Source organism: Microtus oregoni, unplaced genomic scaffold, assembly GCF_018167655.1.
Source record: "Microtus oregoni isolate MIOR12 unplaced genomic scaffold, Mior012 000019F_ref0000042, whole genome shotgun sequence".
Classification (NCBI taxonomy): Eukaryota; Metazoa; Chordata; class Mammalia; order Rodentia; family Cricetidae; genus Microtus; species Microtus oregoni.
The window spans coordinates 22,612,342-22,635,288 of record NW_024543078.1 but is presented as its reverse complement, the minus strand read 5'-3'; the positions used below and the strand labels follow the sequence as shown (position 1 = coordinate 22,635,288).

Sequence of the window (22,947 nt, the reverse complement as noted above, 5' to 3'; positions counted from 1 at the left end):
CATAACTGAACCCGCGTGGAGGGAGGCGGGGCAGGGGCCTTTCGTCTGTTTAATAAAATCCTGGCTATGCAACCGAAAGGGAAAATGATCCGGGAGTGTGCCGCCCGGGGAATGAGCCCTGTACTGCCGCCCTTGGCTAGTTATACCGGAGGTTGTGCAATGGGCCAGAGCCATTCACCCCGCAGGGCCGTGGCGTCTCTTTCTAAGTCTGCACGGTCATGGGCTTTCTTGGCACTGCGGGTACCCGCGGCTGCTTGCCCGAGCGTAGTGATGCAGGCTTTGCAGCAGCTGGGGCGCGACCGGAAGGAACTGATAAACCCATGCGAGTGGCACCCTTCCCCGGAGTCGGAAGTGTTCTCGAGCGCCAGTCATTGAGAAATACCGAAGGGGCAGAGTAGGGTGAGGCGAGGACAGCCCTGGGGCCGAGCTCGTGGCCTGCGATCCCACCTGCAGCGGTAGCCTTGTCCGGGCTGGGAGACCAGGCTGCAGGGGAGGCCTAAAAGCCCACTTCGCGAACCACCCCTCCCCCCCATCCCGGCTGCAGGTTTGAAAATCGGGATCTGCCCAGATACTGGGCCTGCCTATCCCGCTAGCTGCTGCGGCCTCCACGGAGGGGTGCTCCAGGCTTTCCCCGAAGCTCCCAGGGGGGAAAGGCAGAGCTGTGAGGTCTTCGCCAGCCCGCCCGAGGAGTTAAGAGGCAAGCAGCCACGCTGGGTTTCTGTGAAGTAGTGAGCAGATCGATAGTACTTTTGAAGTTTTACCTTCTTACTGAGTCAACACTTTCTTTAAAAGTCCGAGGGAGTCTCAAGTAGCTCAGGGCGGCCTGGAACTCAAAAGACCTTGAACCACTAACCCTCCAGCCTCCTGGGACACAAGACTGTGCAACCCACGCATTTTTTTGTTTCTGATTTGTTGTTTGTTTTTGAGGCAGGATCTCACACTAGTTTGGAACTATGTATCCCAACTGACAGTGATTATCTTGCCTCAGTCTCTCAAGAACTGGGAATACAGGTGATGCTACCGTGCCCTGTACTTTCAAATTGGTGATTCTTCTGAATTGAAAATTTTAAAATCAGCACAAGCGAATACTTATTTTCAAATGTCTCCGATTCTTTTTTTTAAGAAGGAACATGATTTTTTAGATTGTGGGAGTGGCATAGAGAATGAGAAAAATAATAAGACATATGTAGAACAAGTCAACACAAATACAAATAGTTCCTGAGATGTTACAAGAAATTCTAGAAATAGATCGGCCCAATCCGAGTTGTTCATGAGGCACTGTGCTGGTGGGTAAGTAGCCATCTTCCGGAATATGCTGCACGGGACCCCCAGGCCATGCCACACAAAACTCCCCATTCACGTCTAAATCCAAGAGCTAGTCATCCAAAACATCCAATTCAAGAATGTCTTTTAATCATCCTCATCAGAGAGACAATATTTAGCTTGGTTCTCTTGACATCTCCATGTAAAAACTCTTTTGAGTTCAACTTGTATCTTATATACAAGCAAAAAACCGATGCCCTTTCCAGATAGTTTGTATTCAGAGTTCTCATAGTCAAGGGCCCTAGTGACAGCAATGTTTCATTCATTGTGTGCAAGCACTGTTGGTGGGGGTGGTGTGGAGAGGAGCTGGGTAAATCTTGGGTATTTTTTCTACTTGTCCTGAATGTATCACTTTTTGTTTATTTTTTATTTTTATTTTTTTATTTTTTTGTTTGTATAGGTGTTTTGCCTGTCCATAGAGCTATGCACTACTTGGGTGCCTGGTGGCCTTGGAGGCCAGAAGAGGGTATCACAGGCCAGGTGGTGGTGGCGCACGCCTTTAATCCCAGCACCCGGGAGGCAGAGGCAGGTGGATCTCTGTGAGTTCGAGATAAGCCTGGTCTACAAGAGCTAGTTCCAGGACAGGAACCAAAAGCTACAGAGAAACCCTGTCTCGAAAAAACGAAAGAAAAAAAAAAAGAAAAATAGAAGAAAAAAGAGGGTATCAGACCCTTGGAATGGAGGTATAGATAGTTGTGAGGGAACATGTGGGTAGTAGGGAATCAAACCCGGGTCCTCTGGAAGAACAACCACTGCTCGTAACCACTGAGCCATCTCTAGTCATCATGCCCCCCCCCCCTCTGATTTCCCCTTTTAAAGACAAAGGTCTCACCAGTTATCCCTATTTGACCTGAAACTTGATATGTAGACCAGTGTGGCCTTAAAATCAGAGATCCACCTGCCTCTATGTCCAGAATGCCAGGATTAATGGGGTCCACCACCACACCCAGAATGTCTCATATTCTTCGTGACCTTAAAAAACAAAACAAAAACGACATTGTTATCCCTGTGAAAGTTGAAGAATTAATAGAAACCTCACTTTGAGGGTCTCAGAATTTTTGAGAGAAAACCAAAATGGAGGTGTTCATGAGGTCTGGTGTCCTTACTGCTACATGTCACTGGCATTCAGAATTGAGTATGGAGCCTCAGTCTGTGTCCACAAAGGTCACAGTTGTGAAGAGCAAAGAAAAAAGTCAACCAGTTTATAACTGACTCAAAAGTGAGACTCTTATTTTCAAGACCTTGTAGATCTCTCTCTATGCATACACCTCTAAGAGAGTCTGTTTTTGTTTTGTGTAGGGGTTTTGTTTTGGTTGTTGCTGCTGGTCTGTACTATCATCATCATCATCATCATCATTATTATTACTACTACTCTTGATACAGGATCTCACCATGTAGCCCAGGGGTGGCCTGTAACTCATTACGTAGGCCAGACTGGCCTCGAAATCACAGAGATCCACCTGCCTTTTTGCCTCTAGAATGCTAGAATTACAGACATGACCCACCATGACTGGTTTTGTGTTTTGTGGTTTTGTTTAGATCTAGCTTAATAGCTCTGTCTGGCCTAGCATTCCCTGTGTAGACCAGGCATGACTTGAATGTGTATCAATCCTCCTGACTCAGTCTTTTTAGAATGGGATTATCCAGCAGCTTTCTATTTTTGAGACAAATATTTAATCTCCTAGTTTGTTTAGTTAAAATCCCATTTAGTTAAATCTTGATGGAAATGTCTCTCATGGCATATTCAGAAGGATAGAAATGTTCATTATTAGTATTCGGGAACAGAAATGCTGTAGGACAATGTTCTGTACCCTGCACTTGTATTTTAAATAAATGCTGATTGGTCAGTAGCCAGGCAGGAAGTATAGGTGGGGCAACCATGCAGGAAGTAGAGGCAGGGCAATAAGAATTCTGGGAAGAGGGAAAGTCATTCTGCAGTTGTCACTCAGACAGACACAGAGGAAGCAAGACGGGACTGCCTTGCTGACAAAGGTACCGAGTCTGTGGCTAACACAGACAAGAATAATGGGCTAATATAAGTTATAAGAGTTAATAAGAAGCCTGAGCTACTAGGCCAACCAGTTTATAATTAATATAGACCTCTGTGTTTTCTTTGGGACTGAACGACTGCAGGACCGCTGGGACAGAAAGCTCAGTCAACACAGAAAGGAATAGGGACTATGTCTCTTGTTCCCTGGCAGGACTTCAGGAGATGCCCAATGATTCTGAAATTGGTAGGATTTTGTGCAAAGTGAAAATATGGTATCCCCTTCAGAAACCGTAAAGGATTTCATTACCACAAATTCAGATCCGACACAAATGCACCAGACAAGGTCCCTGGAACAATCCTGTTCATTGTCCAAATGTTGCATGGGTCCACTCAGAAAACCTCAGGTGGGTACTAAGCCACGGCAGGAAAAAATTAGAGATGCGGGGAGAGATGGCTCAGCAGTTAGGAGTATTGGCTGACCTAGAGAACCTTGGTTCAATTCCTAGCACCCACATGGAACCTAACAACCAGCTAGCTATACAACTCCAGTTCTAGGAGATCCAACGGCCTCGGCTTCTGCCCACACGTGGTGCACAGACGTGCATGCATGCAGCCCCTTCCCTCCCTGCCCCCAGCATATTCTTTAAAAAAAAAAACTAAAATAAAAAGATGGCCGTGTAATGAGTTCCCGGGTCTTCCTTTTGCCAAAGCCCATCAAGGGCCAGTAATCTATGGCCCAATTAACTATAGACTTTAAGAGTTGGTGACAAGAGACATTATTCACCAATAAATGTCACCAATAAAGAGACTACTGGATACTTTAATATATTTTGGTGTTACTTTGAACTCCATTTCTGCCTGCAATACAAAAGTTTCTCATCTGGGTCCAATGTACCTTTTGTTTTCTGCAAATTAGAGTTTTTAAAAATGCCCACTCTGGGTGGGCATGGTGGTGCACAAGAATAATCCCATCATTTGGAATGCTTAGGCAAAAGGACCAAGAGTTGAAGGGAAGTATCGGCTATATAACAAGTTCGAAGCCACCTTGAAGACAGGCTAGAAAAACACTTGTTCTCTGTCGACAAAAAAAAAAAATCGCAAGATTCTCGTGAAACTGAACCTCTTCTGCCGTTCAGGACACTGGCAAAGTCCAATTCCCTCTTAGCTCGGTTTCTATCACAGTTAAGATGTTGAGGTCTACAGGGATCACCTGCACCGCCGCCCCCACCCCGCACCCTGTAGCGTTCCTCCAAGCCCCAACTCTCGGGCTGCAGTTTAACTCCTCCCCATCTCCGCCCCGCCACCTCCCACTTGATTTTTAATCCAAAGGTTTGGAAGGAGGGAGGGGACGAAACGGGAGCCAGATGTGTTCTCGTCCTCGGCTCCCGCCTCCCTCCCTCTTGGGCTTCCTAAAACCCGGAGCCCCGGAGACAAGGATTTGGAGCGGGACAAACACTGCGCCAACCACGCCGTTCCGCTCTGCTCCTCCCGGACTAGAAGCTAGCGGGAGGGGGGAGTAGAAGCGGGCACTCTCAGTAGGCGGGACAAAGTGGTGTGTGTGTGTGTGTGTGTGTGTGTGTGTGTGTGTGTGTGTATGTGTGTGTGTTCCTCTCTCTCTCTCTCTCTCTCTCTCTTTTTGGTTGCAAGTAGGAAGCTTTTTGCACTCCACCACCTCTGGCCGCTGGGAAGACGTCATCGCTTCCGCCCTACTTCCTCCTCCTGTTGGCGGCGCTGAGAATCCAATATGGAGTAAATCGGTGGAGTCGCGAGATGGGGTTCGGACGGGGCGCCCTGCACCGCCTCCTAGGCGCACCTCCCCCGGCAGCCGAGCGCTACCCGGAACCCTGATTGGCCAGGTCCCCGGGGTCGACCCCGGCCCGGCCTCACTGCAGCCGGCCGCCCGCCCGCCGCCCCGAGCGTGCTTGTTTTTCTGCTGCTCTACTCCTCCGGGGTCCCCTTCCCAAATCTCGCCCCTGTGCCCGTTTGGAGCCCGGGGGCCGCGCCCGGCCGGCCTGTGGCGTCCGCTGCCCGGTGCACCCCTTCCCAGACCTCGCCCTGCGCTCGGGGAGCGCCGTTTCTCCGCCTGCCTAGGCGCCCCCTTCATCTCTAGCTCCCCCCCTCCACCACCAAATCAGGAGATGTCGGAGATGTGAAGAAGGGGGGCGAGCGCACAGGAAGATGAAGGGAGCCAGGCTGCCCGCCGCGGGACAGGCGTCTAGGTGAACAAGAAAATGACCGAAGAAACACACCCGGACGAGTAAGTTCGCAGCGGGTGGGACGCGGGTGCCCGGCTGGGAGGCGTGGGGGCCGCCGCCAAGGACGCAGGCGGGGGACTCGTCGGGGGAAGTTGGCGTGGGGTGCTGCTGGCTGTCGGGGCTGCGCGCGAGGCTCTCCAGCCTGGCTGGGGGAGGCTGCAGGAACCGCCTAGGGTCTGCGAGTCCGGGTCGCGGCCGGGGCCAAGGGCGCGCGAATGACCTCGGGGCGGTCCCCTGCCGCTGCGCGAGCTGAAGCTCCAACGCCCTCCACGCGGGGCATCTCGGGGGTCGATGGGTTTGTGTGCGTGGTGACTTTGTGACTCCGGCTCTGCTGCCTGCCCCACAGTCCTCTCCGGAGCCCTCTGGGGCCCGGCTCCGCCATTTCGTTTTCTTGAATCGCTCTCATTTGCATACCACATTTTCATTCATAAAAACACGAAGGAGTTGGGGGAGGGCCGGCTCAGCTCAGCACAGGGGCACAGGGTCCGTGCGCCTGGGTCCGCGCAGCAGCCGGAGCGCGGAGTCGCGGTGCGCATGAGTGTGTGCACGCGCGTGTGGGCTGGCACACGCGCCCCGGTGTCGGGGCAGCTCTGGGGGCGGATCCGAAGCGTGTGCAGCGAGGGCGGGAGAGAGCGTGCGGGAAGCGCGCTCCTGGCGTGTCTGTGAAGGAGAGCGCGTGCCCGGCCGCGGGCCCGAGGGGAACAAAGCTCTCGGTGCTTAGTCGGAGGTGCTCCCGGGCCGCCCCTTGGGGAGACCCGGGCCTGTCACCCATCTCCTCGCAAGTGGCAGCGTCGGGTTGGGACTCCCCCTTGGGTTCGAGGCGTTTCCCTTGCGGGGTTCTGGGGGCGGGGCCGCCGTTCTGTCTCGGCCGGTACTCTCCTGGGGTCCAAGCAGTCCTTACTCTGTGACTGCTGTTCAGTGACTGAGCTCGCCACCAGTCACTTTTTTTTTTTTTGTGAATAAGACGGTCTCCTTTATTGTCACATGATATCCCTCCTCCCCTGCACATTCATAAATCCTAAGTCTGCCTCGGCTCTTTTCATTCAGTGTTGCCATTAGCCAAGGTAGTAGCGGCGCCTGCTTGGAGTCCAGAGCTGGTCAGCAGCCTCTGAGAAGTCGAGGGGGAGGGAGACCTGGGGCGGTGGAGTGTGGGTGGCTGGAGACTAATTTCCAAACCTCTTGTATTTTGCTTTTGTGTGCCGTCCCAACTCACCTCCCCATGGACACTCCAGAGTGCAGAGAGGGGAAGTGACTTAGGACTGGGTGACCTGGAGTCTTAAAGAGCTCTTGTAGCAGGTGGCAGAATCTGTGTTCCACTATGAGAAACCGTACCTTTTTCTTTGTTTTCGATGCTGGAGTTCGCACCCAGGGCCTGGCACACCCAGACAAGCAAGCCCTGGTTTGTTTTTAAATGGCCCTTTATCCTTTGGCGTCCATTGTCAGGCTGGGTGGAAGGAAGCTGATGTTCTGGGAAGGGAATTTCCTTCGGTGTGTCCCCAGGGAGATTTGACTGCAGTCACCCTAATCTGTCAAGACACCTGTCCCTGGAGAGGTTCCCACCTGCTGTGCAAGCCCCCACAGCCCGTGCTGGCCTGTTTTGGACTTTTTACTTCGCCTTCCTATACCTGTCATTGACATCATAAAGCGGAAAAGAGAAGTTGGGAGTTTTCGTGCTGAAATATGGAGGGAAAGAAATATGTGCTAGGCCTTCCGCTTTTGGAACTTGGCCAATAAACAATCCTTTTTTCTGGCTCCCAGTTCGTGCTTGCACGTAGGAGTAGCCTTAGGAGCGATGACCCGAACCTGTGCTGTTGGGGATTCTTGGAGAGCTTTGCTCACCGTGTTGTGGGTTCCTTGGCTCCTTCCCCGGAGAGTGCAGGAGCGCGGGTCTGGCTTGTGCCCTTCTGCAGGGCATCAGCTCTGTATCCTTGCCCATTTGCTAGCCTAAGCCAAAGGATTTCAGGTGGGGGCAACAACGTGAACACCTCTCCCTCCGGTCTTGGGAAGAGAGGAGAGTTTTACCACTGCTCGAAGTCTCGTTGAAGTTGTTGGCTCACACCGGTTATCCCAGCAACTGGAGACCGAAGCAGGAGGACCTGTTGTGAGTTTGAGACTGGCCTGTGCTACCTTGGTACAGGCCAGCTTGGGCTAAGAGGAAGACCCTGACTCCAAAAAGACATAAGTTCTATTGAGACAATAGATACGGAGATGATTCAGAGGATTGGAAGCCCTGGCATCTCCGCTGCTGTTGAAATGCTTGCTGGAGTTTACATTTTTTTTTTGTTTTTGTCTGAGAGAGGGAGAGAGGGAGGAGAAAGAGAGAGAGATAGAGATAGAGAGAGAGAGAGAGAGAGAGAAAGGGAGAGAGAGAGAGAGAGAGAGCTCTTCACTATGAACCCCCTGGCTGGCTTGGGACTTTCTTTGTAGACCAGTTTGGACTCCAGCTTAGAGAGAGATCCTCCTGCCTCAGCCTCCTGAGTGCTGGCTTTTTTTTGTTATTGTTGTTTTGAGACAGGGTTTCTCTGACATGTTTGTGCCCTTGTACCAGCCTCTGGAGGTCGTTAATACAACTTCTGTGGCAATGAACTATGTGGTATTAACTCTATTTATATTTGAGGAAACTGAAGAGAGTTTGAGTAGTTTGCCCAAGACCACCCCTTTAGTGACTGAAGAAATTCACTCCACAGCCTGGTGCAGGAGGAGCACCTTGCTCCCAGCTCGTGTCTGTGAAGGGCGATGGTCAGGCTTTGTGAGCCTGGCCTCGTGCAGGCTAGGTGGGCTCTTCACCGCAGCTGGAGTCCTGCCGCCTGGCTGGACTCACCACGCTTCTGCCAGTCATTCTGTTGGTTCCTAATTGTTCTAAATCAGTGACAGTCTGTTGCCATGGTTTTTCTTCTTTGAAAACTTGTGTAACTTATGAGAAGCATATACATTCAAGCGAAGTAAACAAACTTGGGCATGAGAATGCTGTAATTCTCTTCAAGGTTTTGGATGGAGGCTCAGGGTATTGTTATTGGAGTGTGTTAGACCCAGTACAGGCAATGTTGAACCATATACAATTTTGTCTTTTCAAAAGTTTATTTTTGGTGTGTATGTGCAGAGTATATGGTGTGTGTGTGTGTGTGTGTACATGTACATACATGAGTGCCGTGTTGGAGGTCAGAGGACAACTTCATGGAGTTGGTTCTCTACTTTCACCTTTGTATGGATCCTGGGGAATCAAACTGAGGTCTGTTTTTCAGAAATTCATAAATTTTGCAACGGGAAAGTTAGTGACTGGCCTTGAACTCACTCTTTAGTCCAGGCTGACTTGAATTTATGATTTTCTTGTTTCAGCCCCCTGAGTATTGGAGATTATGTACAGCTTCGCCCCACTAAGCCCAGCTGACTGTGCTAGCATTTATTTGTTTGAGACAGGGTCTCACTGTGTAGCCCCAGCTCACCAAGGACTTACCACATATTTAGGATTGCCCTTGAGCCTGCAGCGATCCTCCTGCCTCTGCGTCCCAGGGCTGGGAATACCTTTTCCATTTAGCAGGCTCTTTTGCTTTAGTTTTTTGAGACAGCTCTTACTGTCTAACACGGCTGCTTTAGAGCTCACAGGTTTAAATCCCTGAGCCAGGAAATCTTTACATGCAGAACTCTTGATGTTGAAAATATGAGTTGACTGGGCAAAATCAGAATCTTGATCCATTCATTAGAAAATGCTACTTTTTTTATGGCTACAAGAAGTCTCAGATACTTTCCTGCTGCCATAACCAGTAAAACCTGTAAGGAACACCGCAGGCAGATCTACAACTTTTTTGCCCCAACAGCTTGCTTACTCTTGCTGCTTTTGTGAGTTTGTTTTTGTGTTTTTTGTTTGAGAGAGGATGTAACCCAGGCTAACCATGCGCTTACCGTGTAGCTGAGGATGGCCCTGAACTCATGAGTGTTGAATTATCGGGGTGAATTCCGAATTCACTGTTGCTCTTCATTTGGGGATTCTGTTTTGCTTTCCATCCATAGGTGAGTGGACTCTTCTTCCCAGCCAGTTTTGAGCTATCCTTTGGGGGGTTGTTGACTTCGCCACCCGCCTCTACTGGCTGTAGTCTGTTTCCTTTTGCTCTGCCAGGCAGCTCTTACCCTATAGCTGGGCTTCTCTGGTCTAGATTCTGCACCAGACTGTGGGCTCTTTGGATTCAGGGTTACTACGTAGTAATTCCACTGTTTAGTTTTCTCCTGTTGGCCCAGTACCACTGAGGACATTGTATTAGCTTAATAAACGTATACCAAAGAAAGTAATGGATATAATTATTTCAAAATGCTGTTTTGGGCCTGGGGAGATTGCTCAATAGATAAAAGCATGCAGGAACCTGAGTTAGAATTCCCAGAACCCATAGAAACTGGTAGTGCTCATTGGAATCTCAGTTCTCCTGGCAGATGATAGGAAGCCTAGACAGGACTCTCCAGAAGTCTGTGGGTTCATGTGGCCTGGCATACATACATAGCAGCAGGGACCCCAGGGACCAGAGAGGTGGCTCAGTGGTCAAGAGCACTTGCTCCTCTTACAGAGGACCGAGAAGTTTAGTGTTGCTTGATTGGTTGATTTTTAAGACCTGGAGATTAGAGGGGTCTCACTGTGTTCCCCGGGCTGGCTTGGAACTCCTGAATTCCAGCAATCCTCCTGCCTCTACGTTTCCAAGAAGCCTGGACTGTCGCACTGTGGCACTGGCTTAGATGTGAATCTCCAGCGTAGTAAGGTGGAATCTGCGTCTCTGTCCCTGCAGGGAAGTCTGGAGAAATCACAATATTAACAGTTTGCGGTAGCTGCAGGGTTCTGGGGGAGCCTTCTCGCTTGCTTTGGGGACAGCTGTGCAGATGAACTCCATACTGGCATGGGTCCGATGTGGCTGGCCGAACACAAACACTCGAACAGCGGATCCTCAGAAACCAGTGCGCGCTAATGGAGGCAGAGCAGGAAGTTTTGATACGTGTGCTTGTTTGTTTTGGCTCATTTTCTCTGAAGGAAATTAGATTGACTTTAAGACTTTAAAGATAATACATTGGTGATTCGGGGACACTGTCTGTGGTGTCATTTTTCATGGATGCACACAGTGCCCTGGTGGCAAGGTGTATGTGTTTTAATTTAGTCTTTCAAAGTTTATACACTTAATGTGCTTTGTTCAGTAAACACCCCCCTCCACCCTCTGTCCACTCATCTTTGTCTTTTTCCTGTTGAACCCCTCCCCTCCCCTCCTACTGGCTGTTCTGTTCCTATGGACAAATTTAATATAACTGCGGGTGTTTCTAAACCTATCTGAGCAACTCACTATGGTCCAAGGAAACCCTTACAGTTCGTCATGGAACAGCATTCCGAACTATGTAGAGGTGTTAAGTGCGTCCGAGTGTGTGTCCCGCTGCGTTTCAGTAGGGTTTGCACGAGAGTGGGTGGGGGCAAGGTGTGTTTTCTGCGTGCCTGCTCTGAGTAGGCGCATACTTAAATGCCCTGACAGGTATCCCAGGGCGTGGAAAGAAAACAGAGTAGCATTAATAAAATGCTTGATCCTGACTGGATTAAGAGCCCGCTCAACTGCAGGACAGCTGTTTTATGACCAGTCCATTCCCTTGCTTAGCTGGTTTTTGTTAACAACACATTCACGCAGCCTTTTGTACACGTGACTGTCAGAGTGTGCTTCCATATGCACGCTTTACATACACACACAGCATAGCTGACTGAAAGCGGTTTTTGTCTTTGTGCTTAGTGGATAGAGGTAGAAAAGCAGTTTGACTTCGTCTTAGCCTTTAGTACTTTTGTTTTGTATTTTGAGACAGGGTCTCACTATGTAGCCAGAGCTAGCCTGGAGCTCACTATATAGGCCAGGCTGGCCCGAATTCATAGAGCTCTAACTGCCTCTGACTGCCGAGTGCTGGGGTTAAAGGCATATGCCTTCACACTTGGCTATATGAAGTATTTTTGACCGAAGATATGAGATAGTAGAACAGCTTCTAAACCCGGGCAGCTTCTAAAATGTTGACCGTGGTTCTTTGCTTCCGTGGATGCCATAGTAATTCTTTCAGACCTGGTTGTTTTGTTCTTAGTTGTATTCCCCGTGGAGCCATTCATAAATGCATAAAAATGTACCAGGCTAAATGTCAGTTGTCTTTTCTGTATTCATCTGGTAATACTATCCTTTTCTGTCGTAATTTATTCCTCTTATTTCTGACTGCTGTTGCATAGCCCTGGTTCTCACCTCCAGCACTGATGGCTCAGAGTATCGTGGCCCGGCTTACATTTGTGTTCTGTGGGGACTGCAGGTGCGTAGGGAGACTTTGCCCGTGTTGTGTGAAGAATTTATCGACCCTTACATCCGTGGCCTGACCGTGCATATCAGTCAATAGGCCTTCTGCAAACATGCGATGGAAGTTAATGCTTTTTTCATTAAAAATAATAATAACTTCAAATCAGTCTGGCTTAGAGCTCACCATGTAGCCAAGGATGACATTGAATTACCGTACACTGTGTTCTCAGGGTTAAACCCAGGGTCTTGTGCAGGCTTGGCCAGCGCTCTGACCCCGAACTCAATCCACAGCCCTGCTTTGTTGTTGTTTATTTGTTTTTTTGAGACAGGGTCTTACTATTAGTTCTGGCTAGCCTGGAACTCACTACGTAGTTTAGGCTGGCCTCGAACACTCAGAGATCTGACTGCCTCTGCCACTTACGTGCTGGCATTAGTGGCGTGTGTTACTGTCCCGTTCCTGTTCCCCGTCCTCCCCCCCATCCCTCCCAAGTCCGTGCCCTTTTTTTTCTTATTTTTGTTTTTTTGTGATGGGTTTCTCTGTAGTCCCGTCCGTCCTGGAACTAGCACTGTATACCACGCTGGCCTCGAACTTACAGAGATCTGCCTGGCTCTGCCTCCCGAGTGCTGGGATTAAAGGTGTGCACCACGACTAGTCGGCCCCTTATTTGTTTTTTTAAAGACGGGTTCTTACTCTGTGCGTGGTCCAGACTAGCCTAGAACTCGGTGCAACCCAGAAAAACCTCAAAGTCACATCCTCTTGTGTCAGCTTTCCTTGTAGGAGAATTTCAGACAGGAACTGCCACCTCGACCCTGAGAATATTTATCTTCAGGACTACCAAGAAGAGGGCTGCCATGATGGTAGTGCTCTAGATATGGCTTTGAACAGATCCTTCCTCTGTCCCCTTTCTGATTCAGGAGCTCTGGATGGATTGCACAGAGAAGTTCATTGTGTTGAACTGGTCTAGACCAGCCTCTTATTAAGTAGGAAGTGTGGTAGCCTGGGTAAAGCCCCCCCCCCCCCCCCCCAGCAGACACTGAGTGTTGGGAATTCACTGGACCCCTTCACTTCTGCTGTGGCCCCTTGTGTGACTAGACGTCCTGTCTTTCATAGTTCACAGTGTCAGGTGACCACTGCTTATTCACACTTTGGAGTGGAGTGACTTGTTCAGTGTTCCTTAGAGCCCGGGCTAGGAGAGCCAGAGCCTCGACGTCAGGTTCGACTGTTGAGCTTTGCTCCTCTGATGTCCTGGTAGGACGCTCTAGAATAAAACATCTCTCCCTCTCTCTGATGACAAGATCGCGTTAATGTACCTGACTGGCCTGGCCTCAAGCTTGCGGTAAACCCCCTGCACTGGCCTTCTTGGTGCTGGCCTAGAGGCATGCACTAGACTGCTTATGGAAGTTTTTTTTGTTCTAGGGAAGTTAGGGAGCACTAGAGAACAGGTGTTGATACTGTGTAGATTTAGATTCTAATGCCTGTTCTTGGGCCCTAATTGAGACATCGTGTATTGTACTACATGGAATAAAGCAGCAGAGGACGGAGTGACCGGCTTAGCTACTGCCTGTCACTGGATGCAGAACACCTAACACCTACCTCTAATCCACCCACTGGTCAGAGCTGTGACTCAGGCGGTCCCTGCCCGTGGGGAACTCGTGCTAGGGTGTTAGAGGCTTTCTCATGCCTTACGGGTATGAGGACGATCTTGTCTTCCCAGGTGACTGATTGCGGCAGTTGTTTTCCCTTTTCTCACCTGCTCACACGTCGTTGGGCTTCCCAGATGGTGGAGCTGAAGATCCAGGCCCAGCTTGTTTTAGGATCTGCATGACTTGGTCAGGCTTGCCTGACGAGCACGCCCTTTGTTCTTAAGGCACGTGGGGATTGTGTTGTACGTAAGCGCGTGTGCATATTAGTCTGTGGGTGGAGTATGTCTGACCCTCCAGCATCCACATGCTGACAGGTGAGAGGGAGATTTGGAAAAGTTAACATCTCGCTTGAGGGCTAAGGCTATAGCTCACTAGTAGAATAATTGCTTAGCAGGCGCAAGGCCACTGTAGTTTCAATCTCTAACGCCAAACACACAATAATAATAATGCTAATAATAAATTAAAAATTGGACTTCCTTGATCACAACAGGATTTATGTTTTTTTTTGTTTTGTTTTAAATAAGATCTCATTCTATAGCTGAGGCTGGCCTCACACACATGGCAATCCTCCTGCCTTAGTGCTAGGATTGCAGGTATGACCCACTAGAACTAGCAGGACTTTGGTTGTTGTTGTTGTTACTTCCTAGACAGGGTTTCTTTGTGTAGCCCTGGCCATCCTGGAATTCGCTCTGTAGACCAGGCTGGCCTCCCACTCTGAGATCCACTTGCTTCTGCCTCCCTAGTGCTGGGATTAAAGGCGTGCACCGCCGCTGCCTGACTTTTTTCTTTTAATAAAAATTTTATTTTATGTATATGTAAGTGTTTTGCCTACATGTATGTATGTGCGCCGCCTGTGTGCCTGGTGCCTGAGGAAGTCAGAAGGCATCGGCTCTCCTAGAGTGTGGGTGCTGAGAACTGGACGCGGCCTCTGCAGGAGCAGCCGGTGTTCTTTACTGCCGAAGCAATTAGCCAGACCGGGATTTGCTACTCTCACCCAGGTTCTTGTCCTTAGGTCGCAGAGATCTGCCTATGCCCGAGTGCTAAGATGAAAGGCATGGGCCACCGCTGCCCAGCTGATTTCAGACTCTTGGAAGTGTTTTAATGCTAGATGACATCTCTTCGCCGGTCCTTCTTTGCTCATTGTGGATTGAATCTAGGGCCTCGTGTAGTTAGCGCTGCCAGTGAGCTATCCTCAGCCCGTTCAGTGGGCTCTTGCTGTGCCTGCAGCATGAGCTGTGGAAGCGCGTACTTGGGACGAGAACAAGCTGCTGCACCCTGGATGGAAAGCATGGGTGATCACAGTGGATGACAGGGGGTCCTTCACCTGAACCAGCTGAGGAGGAACAGGAGTCTGCTTTCAGAAATTCCTCTAGGACTGGGCTCTTAGGGGAATGGGCTCCTTATCCATGGGGCCTGGGGTGATGTTTTCAGAAAGATTTAAACATAGTCTATGGGTATGATCTAAGATAAGTACTGAACCGTAGTTGGTATTAGTCATTCACTTGTTGAGGCTCTTTGGACAAGGTGGTGTGTCTACCCTGGGAAGTAATACCAAGAACATCTTTCTCCATCGCTGGCAGGATTTCTTGTTTGACTTTAGATGGGAATGAGTTGAGGAAAACTTTGTATTTTTTTTTCTGGCTTTAAAAAAACAAAACAAAAAAACCCCAAAAAGCTGAAGCCTGGCATGGTGGTCCTCACCTTTAATCCCAACATTCTGGGGCAGAGGCAGGCAGCTCTCTCTGAGTTCCAGGACAGCCAGGGCTACATAGAGAAACCCAGTCTCAAAAAAATATCAAACAAACAAACAAACAACCCAGGAAAGTTCTCTGTGAATGCCAGGAGCCCCAAGAAATCCATCACTTAGGCATGCAAAGTCCCCCAGCTGTGCAGTATCCTACCAGGCAGCTGGCACTGTGCACCTTCCAGGGAAATCAGTCATGTACGGAAAGCCTGCTGGCCCTGGGAAGCATGCACGCTCAGGCCTAGAAGAAATCACAGGAAATAATTAAACAGAGAAGGTCAGAGAAAGAGGAAGTGGTTGTGTTGTTTCTGATGCGAATAGCATTGTTGTTGCTGGGGATCAAGATGATGATGTTTAAATCTCCTGCCATGTGACTGCTTGGGGCTTTGACTGTATTTAAATTGTGGCCCTTTTAGTTTATTCTTTTAGACAGCAATCTTGTTAGGAAATGAATTGCCTTTAGGTCTTATCAGGAATCCCTGTGTGCCTAAGCAGAAATCTTAAGTGAGAGCTGCTTAGAGCCAAGCATTTAAATGGGATGACTGTCAAGACTATTAGAGGTTAATTTTAGGTGTCTGCCGTTCTCCCTAATTCTCCTGATTAAACACTTTAACATAATAGTTTTCCTTAATTGGAATAATGATGGAATATTAGCATGCATATTAAACCATTTACCTAAATCTGAATAGGGTTAAAATGTAAATGATCTGTCACTTGTCAGTTCTTACTCTTTGGAGATGATTCCTGGTGAGAATGGAAAGAGTCTGGAATATGAATTGGAGTCGGGAGGGCTATACATGGACCTGGCTGCTGCAGCTCTAAGAATAGACCAGAAGGCTAAAATAAGTGAGAAATTCTTTGTCTCCCCCAGAAGAAGTACTAAAAACATGCAAGCCTGCAGTTCTTCTGCGGGGAGATTGGGACCCTGTGGTTTAATAGTCTGCCATATTTTTCTTTCAGAGGATCGTGAGTAAGGCCTAAGGCCCATTCCCAGGAAGTCTCTTGTAGAACTTTTTTGAAAAGATTGTGTATTTTTTTAACTATGCGTATATGTGTATGTGGATATGTGTATGGGAATGCACGTTCCCGAGGAGGCCAGAAAAGGGTGTCATTCCCTGGAGCTGGAGTTGTGAGCAACCCAGCTTGGGTCCTAACGGCTGTCTCTCCAGCTCCTGTGCATCTTTTTTTTTTTTTTTTTTTTTTTTTTTTTGGTTTTTCGAGACAGGGTTTCTCTGTGGTTTTGGAGCCTGTCCTGGAACTAGCTCTTGTAGACCAGGCTGGTCTCGAACTCACAGAGATCCGCCTGCCTCTGCCTCCCGAGTGCTGGGATTAAAGGCGTGTGCCACCACCGCCCGGCTCCTGTGCATCTTTTAAAATTGGTTTTGGTTTTGTGTGTGCCTATCTGTGGACATGTGTGCACCACAGTGTGCGTGTGGTGGTCAGAGGACAACTCTGGGGATTTCTTGTTTGACCCATGTGGGTTCTAGGGGTTGAACTCAGGTCATGAGACTCAGGAGCAGGCGACTTTACCTACGGAGCCATCTGACCAGCCCTAAGCTGCAAGTTTTTTTTTTTTAATTTTTTTTTTTTATTTTTCGAGACAGGGTTTCTCCGTAGCTTTTGGTTCCTGTCCTGGAACTAGCTCTTGTAGACCAGGCTGGCCTCGAACTCACAGAGATCCGCCTGCCTCTGCCTCCTGAGTGCTGGGATTAAAGGCGTGCGCCACCACCGCCCGGCAAGCTGCAAGTTTTGACTTGACTAACTACCCAATTTTTTTTTACAAGTAGCTGGCATTCCTTATGTCACCTAAGTGTTGCTTGCCATGACCATGACCATGGTGGTGACCCTCAACCATGACCGTCGTGTTGACCCTCAGCCATGACCATCATGTTGACCATGAGCCATGATTGCCGTGGTGACCCTCAACCATGACCATTGTGTTGTCCGTGAGCCATGACCATGGTGTTGATCATGAGCCAGTACTTCTTCCCTACAGACAAGGCGAAAAGTTAGGCCTCCTTAAAGCAGGAGGAATTAGGAGTGAATCATGCATCGCTCGGCTTGGCCCATCTCCTCACACTTGCAGTCATTAAACACAATGCCTTTTCTGTGCAGTTCTTTCTATAGCAGAGGAGAGGCTGCCCCAACTCTAAAAGTTTAAATGGATTCCAAATAGTAAAGAAGACAGGTTGCCATATGTAATGAGTTCTGGGATTCAGGACGTTTAGATACCCCCACCCCCTTTTTGTCACTAACCTGCTGTGTGGCTTTAGGTATGATTATGTAGGTCCTTAGATGATAAAATAACATTGCAGGGCTCTTCTAGAGGCAGGTGCTATAATGAGACCCCATTTAAAAAAACCAAAAGCTAGGACTGGAGAATGGCTTAGTAGCTAAGAGTGCTCACTGCTTTTGCAGAACACCCGGGTTCAGTCCCCAGCACAACTCTAGTTCCAGGTGCTCTTACCTCCTCTTCTGGCCTCCTTGGGCTCATGCAAGCATGTAGTGCACATAAACTTCATGCAGGGACACACACACACACACACACAAATCTTTAAAACGAAACAGACCTTTTGGTTGAGAGTATAACTCAGTGATAGAGCACTTGCCCGGCATGCGCAAAGTCCTGGTAAGCTCTCGTTCATATTAAATGCAAGTATAAAGCCAAGCATGGATGTATAGGAGGCAGAGGCAGGAGGATCGTGAGTTCGAGGTCAGCCCGGTCTACACACATGTTATCTAGGACATCCAGCACTATGTAATAGAGAGGTCCTGTCTCAAACAAACAAGCAAGCAAAATAGTCTTAACTAGAGGGAAAAAAAGAAACTGATTTTTTTTTTTTAAATGATCATACCAGCCAGGCAGAGTTGGTATTCTTGTAGGTCTTGAGTTGCCTGTTGACTCCTATAAGACACTAGTACGTTTGCAGGGAGAGACAGACCAGCCAGTCTTGTCCATAGGCCTCCACCACAAGCAAGACAGCCCCATCTGCAAGTTCGTGCAGGTTCATGTATCTGCTGAGGCTGAGGTTGGAGACTGCTGAGTGCTGGGCCAACAGAGTAGGTGTTTGGACTTTTGTTCCTGAAGCCAGACTTGAGAGCAGGCAGATGACGGAGTGATAAGATGGTAATATAAAACTAGTGAGAGGGTGTGGGCTGCCTTGGGGTCAAGGAGGCCACTTGTCTGATAGGACTTTTCTGTTTGGGTCTAGTTAAGCACTGAGGGCGTGGATGGAGAAACCTGCATTCACCAGAGGCCATTGGTGTGTTTGTCGGGAAGTACTCTGGGCAGGTTCAGAACAGTAAGGCAACTTGCTTTGACGGTCAGGCATCCTCCTTAGAACCCCTGTGAGGGCTTCCTGTCTGTCTGTTTTTATATTGCTGCCCCTCATCTCAGCCCACACACTATTAGAGAAATGGCAGGTGCATCATCCTTCCTCAACGGTAAAGTGTCTGCCACTCACCACCGTGTGTTTAGAGCTGGAGAAGGTTCTGGGAAGTGACGAGCTCAGGTCCCTTCTTTGACACATCAATTGTAGTCTGGCAAGGCAGTTATACAGCCATGGTGTGGTTTGAGCTATGTCAGGGGGATATCATCTGGTCTTGGTCGCATCCCCTTCTGTCTGGGCTTTCTATTAAACGTTTGAGACTTCCATTAGCTCTGAGTTGTCAAAGCCTAGGAGACAGGAAGGAGGCGGAGTCGGCATCCATCAGGTCCATGTGGCCCACGTAGATGTTGAACTATCAACACGAACAGATTGCTAGGCTTGGTCACATGCTGTGCAAGGGTGAAACAGATGAGCTTCCAAATGCTGTTCCTGTGTGTGTCGCCTGTGGCTTGGCAGGAGGGTACAGGAAGTTTGGGAGTGGAGGCAAGGGGCCTCCAGATGGCCGTCCTGGGAGAGAGGCGATGAGCCCTCAAACAGTTGAAATACACAAAAAGTTCCCAGGATTCTGTATCTGGGCAATGGAGGGAAAGTTTCTGTGACGACCTATGGTTTTCTCTTGCTACCCAGCCCAAACGTCTATGCTCCTGTGTCCTTTTGATGTTTACTGCCTGTTTAAAAAACAATAAGGAAAAATTGTTTCTCCATGACCAGTAGAGCCACACCTCCTTCCTTCTCCTTGCTGTAACCGTTCTGATGGCATGAAGTTGTCACAGCAATGTACCTAAACTACCAGGCATCCCAGTTTGTTATCCCTGCCCTCCACCCTGGAGACCAACATATCAGATATTCCTTCCAGGCTCTCACCGTGTACCCCAGACTAAACTAAAGTCACAGCGTTTTCTCCTGTCTAAGCTTCCTGGGTGCTGGGGTTACACGTCTGTGACACTGTGCCTTGCCATTCAACCTGCCTGGATCCTTCCCTACCTCTCCTCCTTTCTTCCTCTCCTCCCTTCCCTCTATCCCTCTCCTGCCCTCCCCTCATCTCCCATCTCCTAAGAATGTTGTGTTTACACATGTGCCCTTGCATCCAGTATTTGCCTGGCTCCCAGGGATGGAACTCAGGCCGCCAGCTGGTGTGGCAAGTACTTTTGCCTGTTGAGAATGACATCTTGGTCCCGGTGGTGTTTAAGTAGGACAGTGTTAACCAACAGCTTGATCGGAACACCACAAACACTCTGTTCCATGAAATGGAACTTTCGCTAGTCACAGTTGGTTTACCCCTATAATCAGCCCTTGGAAGGATACCTGCTCCTCTAAAGAGGATCAGGGGTTCAAGGCCAGACTCCGCCACATAACCAGCTCCTGGGCAGCAGCCAGCTGGTCTGTGTACCAGCGCGTGAGAGAGAGTGGAAGATGGAATCCCGAGTTCCCTTGTGCTCTTCTGAGCCTGGACTCCCATTTTCATCCCTGTTCACTGGTGTCTACCTCTCAGTCCATCCTTGCCTAGTTACTGGTTCCCCCTTCTCTGCCTGTCCCCTCCCCCCCTTTGCCTCTCTTCTCCCTTTAGAGAAGGTTGAGGGAAATAAACTTCAAAATTGGCCAGAAATGCCCAGAGTCATGCATTTGTAATGAAGGGCCCTAAAGTTTGCCAAGTTTACAAATTTCTACTGTACAGCATCATGACAAGGTCGTCTTGATGGGGGCTTGGGCCTCTGAGGAAGAAGTCCAGACAATCTTACAGCTGGGCTATTCTGCCTTCGTTTCTCTCCCTTCTCCCTCTCCTGTTTCCTGAGACAAGAGTTTCTGTGTGTAGCTTAAACTAGCCTTACACTCACTGTGGTCCAGCGGGTATAAGCTCAGTCCTGTTACTTGGGTTCCTGAGTATTGGGATTACAGCTGGTGTGTGCTGCAAGATGCTTGTGTGTGTGTAGGGGTACATGTACGGCCTCGTGTATCTAGGCTAGCCTCAGACTTGCTGTGTAGCTAAGGTTACCTTTGAACTTCTGACCTTTCTAGTTCCACCTCCCCTAGCACCACACCCGATTTTATGTGGTCTAGATGGAGCCCCAGGCTTTACGCTTGCTGAAGAATACTTTACCTGTCAGCCCTAAGCTACACTTTTTACATGATGCCAATGTGGTCCCTCTGCCTGCAAGTCAGTTTGAGATCTGCTTCTGAAACTGAAGTTAGATCCCCATGTTCGTTTTCCTAGGTGCCTAACCACTGACCACTAGGCCATCTCAGAGGCCACCTCTGTGCCACACCTCAGCCACTCAGCGTTCTTAACAGTTCCTGAGCGTGTGTTTACACAGACTGCATTGTATGAAGTCCATAAAGACATATTTACCCACCCCGTCCCCAGCTGCTCCAAAGGTCGGCTTCCCTAGGCTCGCCTGAAAGGTTCTTAACTCCAAGCCAATTAACACTAAGATGGATGCCAATTAAGGCAAGGAAATGAGTTGTTCTGTCAACAGTCCACCCCTCTCTCCTTGTCCTCGGCTGGAGCTTGGTTTTCCAAGTTCCTTCATGACAGTTACTTCTCGTAACCCATGCATGGCGGCCCATTATAGCACCTAGGCAGAAGGGCCACTTGTCACGGCGCCACGTGGGAGTCCCGTTTAAAAGACTCTGATGGACATCACTGTGAAGCCAGGCTGTGCTGGGCTTCTTCCCTGACTCCGTGTGTGGCAGGAGCATCATCGTTAGTGGTAGGAACGAAAGGAAGGAGAGTCAGGCTGCCTTGCAGCTGCTTTCAAAGCGTCCTCTGAGTCCTCAGAGGGTTACTGTGGAAGTCGGTGAAAAAATGTGCCCGGTACGTGGGAAATGAACAATTCAAGAAAGGCAGCAGTAGATGGTAATAACAGAAAAGTTGAAAACTTAAGAACTAACCATGAGATTAGCAGGTGGGCTGTCCACAGTGCGGTCATAATCAGCAATTAACCTTGGGTCTGGCTAGCGACCCCTTCCCCATCCAGATGGCAGCTGAGCATCCGACACTGAGAATCCTACCAAGGGGGAGTGGGTACCTGTATGCTCTTCCCTGTCCGTAGACCTGTGCTTCGACTGTCGTTGCTTGAGACAGAATCTCCTGTAGTCCAGGCTGGCCTCTATCTCTGAATTCCCTCTATCTCCGAATTCGGCCAATGATGACCTTGAAGTGCTGGGGTGGCGGTGCGAGCCACTTACCTGGTTCCATGGCTCTTTCTGTTGTTTGACAGACGCTTGCTTCAGTCTCCAAAGTGGTTGGGATTACAGGTGTGAGCCACCACTTCTGGCATGTCTGCTAAAGATTTCTGACTGCACAGGGTGTCAGGGGGACTCCAGGAAAGAAATAGGACAAGAGAACTTAAGAGAGTATAATCCAATAAGAACATTGAGTGTCTTATCTCCTTCCTTATACACTGGACACAGACAGGGTCTTGCCGAACCTGGAGGTTGTGGCCAGCGAACCCCTGTCATCCTCCTGCACTTTTTGCCTCTGCTCCTCCCAGGTACACGCTTGGCTGTGCCAGTGTGGGTGCTGGGAACTGGAACTCTGGGTAAGTGCTCTCACCCTCTTGAGTGATCTCCCTGGCCCCTTGGGATCATTTTTGACATTCTTTTTCTGCCCAGTTAGTCCCGTTTCCTCATCGTTTCCCCTGCATTGTTGTTTGTCCTGGAAAGTGGAAGTGCCTAGGACATCCTAGTCTCTCCTGATGGGAGTCCCTCCAAGAGCCCAAGGAGCATTGTCCTCAGAGGCGACTCTAGGGAGGTTGTCTGTTTGCCTTCCTGTGCTAAAGACACAGAGGAAAGCAGGGACAGGTAGTGTCTCTGTCTCCACAAGTAAAAGGTCAGTGTTAGTCATCAAGTGAGAATAAGTACAGTTGATTTGTTTGTTTGGTTTTGATTTTGTTGTTTTTTTTTTTTTTTTTTTTTTTTTTTTTTTTTTTTTGAGTCAGGCTCTCATTACGTAACCCTACCAGGCCTGGAATTCGTAGAGATCTGCTTGCTTCTCCCTCCAAGTACTGGGATTCAAGGCGTGCCCCATCACCCCTGGCCTAATGAGGGCTATTTACAGAAACGGGAGCAACTTATCAGAGGCAACATCGCTCAAGAGCGCCTCTCCCTTCCCCCGCAACTGTTAACTGTCTACAGGTCCCAGGAAGGGGTGGGGCTTTGCGATAACTTTTTCCCTTTTAAGACAGGGTCTTCTGCAGTACCTCAGGCTGGCCTTGAAATTGAAGCTGTTTTCCAACTGCAGTCTGCCAGGTTCTGAAGGTATAGGGGTGAGCCCCCGCACTGCGTTCTGATTGGTCTTTGGTTTAAGCAACTAGAGAACAAA

At 49.1% G+C, this 22,947-nt stretch overlaps 1 protein-coding gene across 1 annotated transcript in view; it reads left to right on the top strand.

Annotated features, from left to right (window-relative positions):
• The first annotated feature begins 4,722 nt into the window (after positions 1-4,722).
• The window catches only part of Spred2 (sprouty related EVH1 domain containing 2), a 109,090-nt gene continuing 90,865 nt past the window's right edge, over positions 4,723-22,947 (top strand). The window contains exon 1 of the mRNA XM_041669138.1: positions 4,723-5,570. Coding sequence (XP_041525072.1) covers positions 5,545-5,570 — 26 coding nt within the window. The 5' untranslated portion in view covers positions 4,723-5,544. The remainder of the gene's footprint in view (positions 5,571-22,947) is intronic.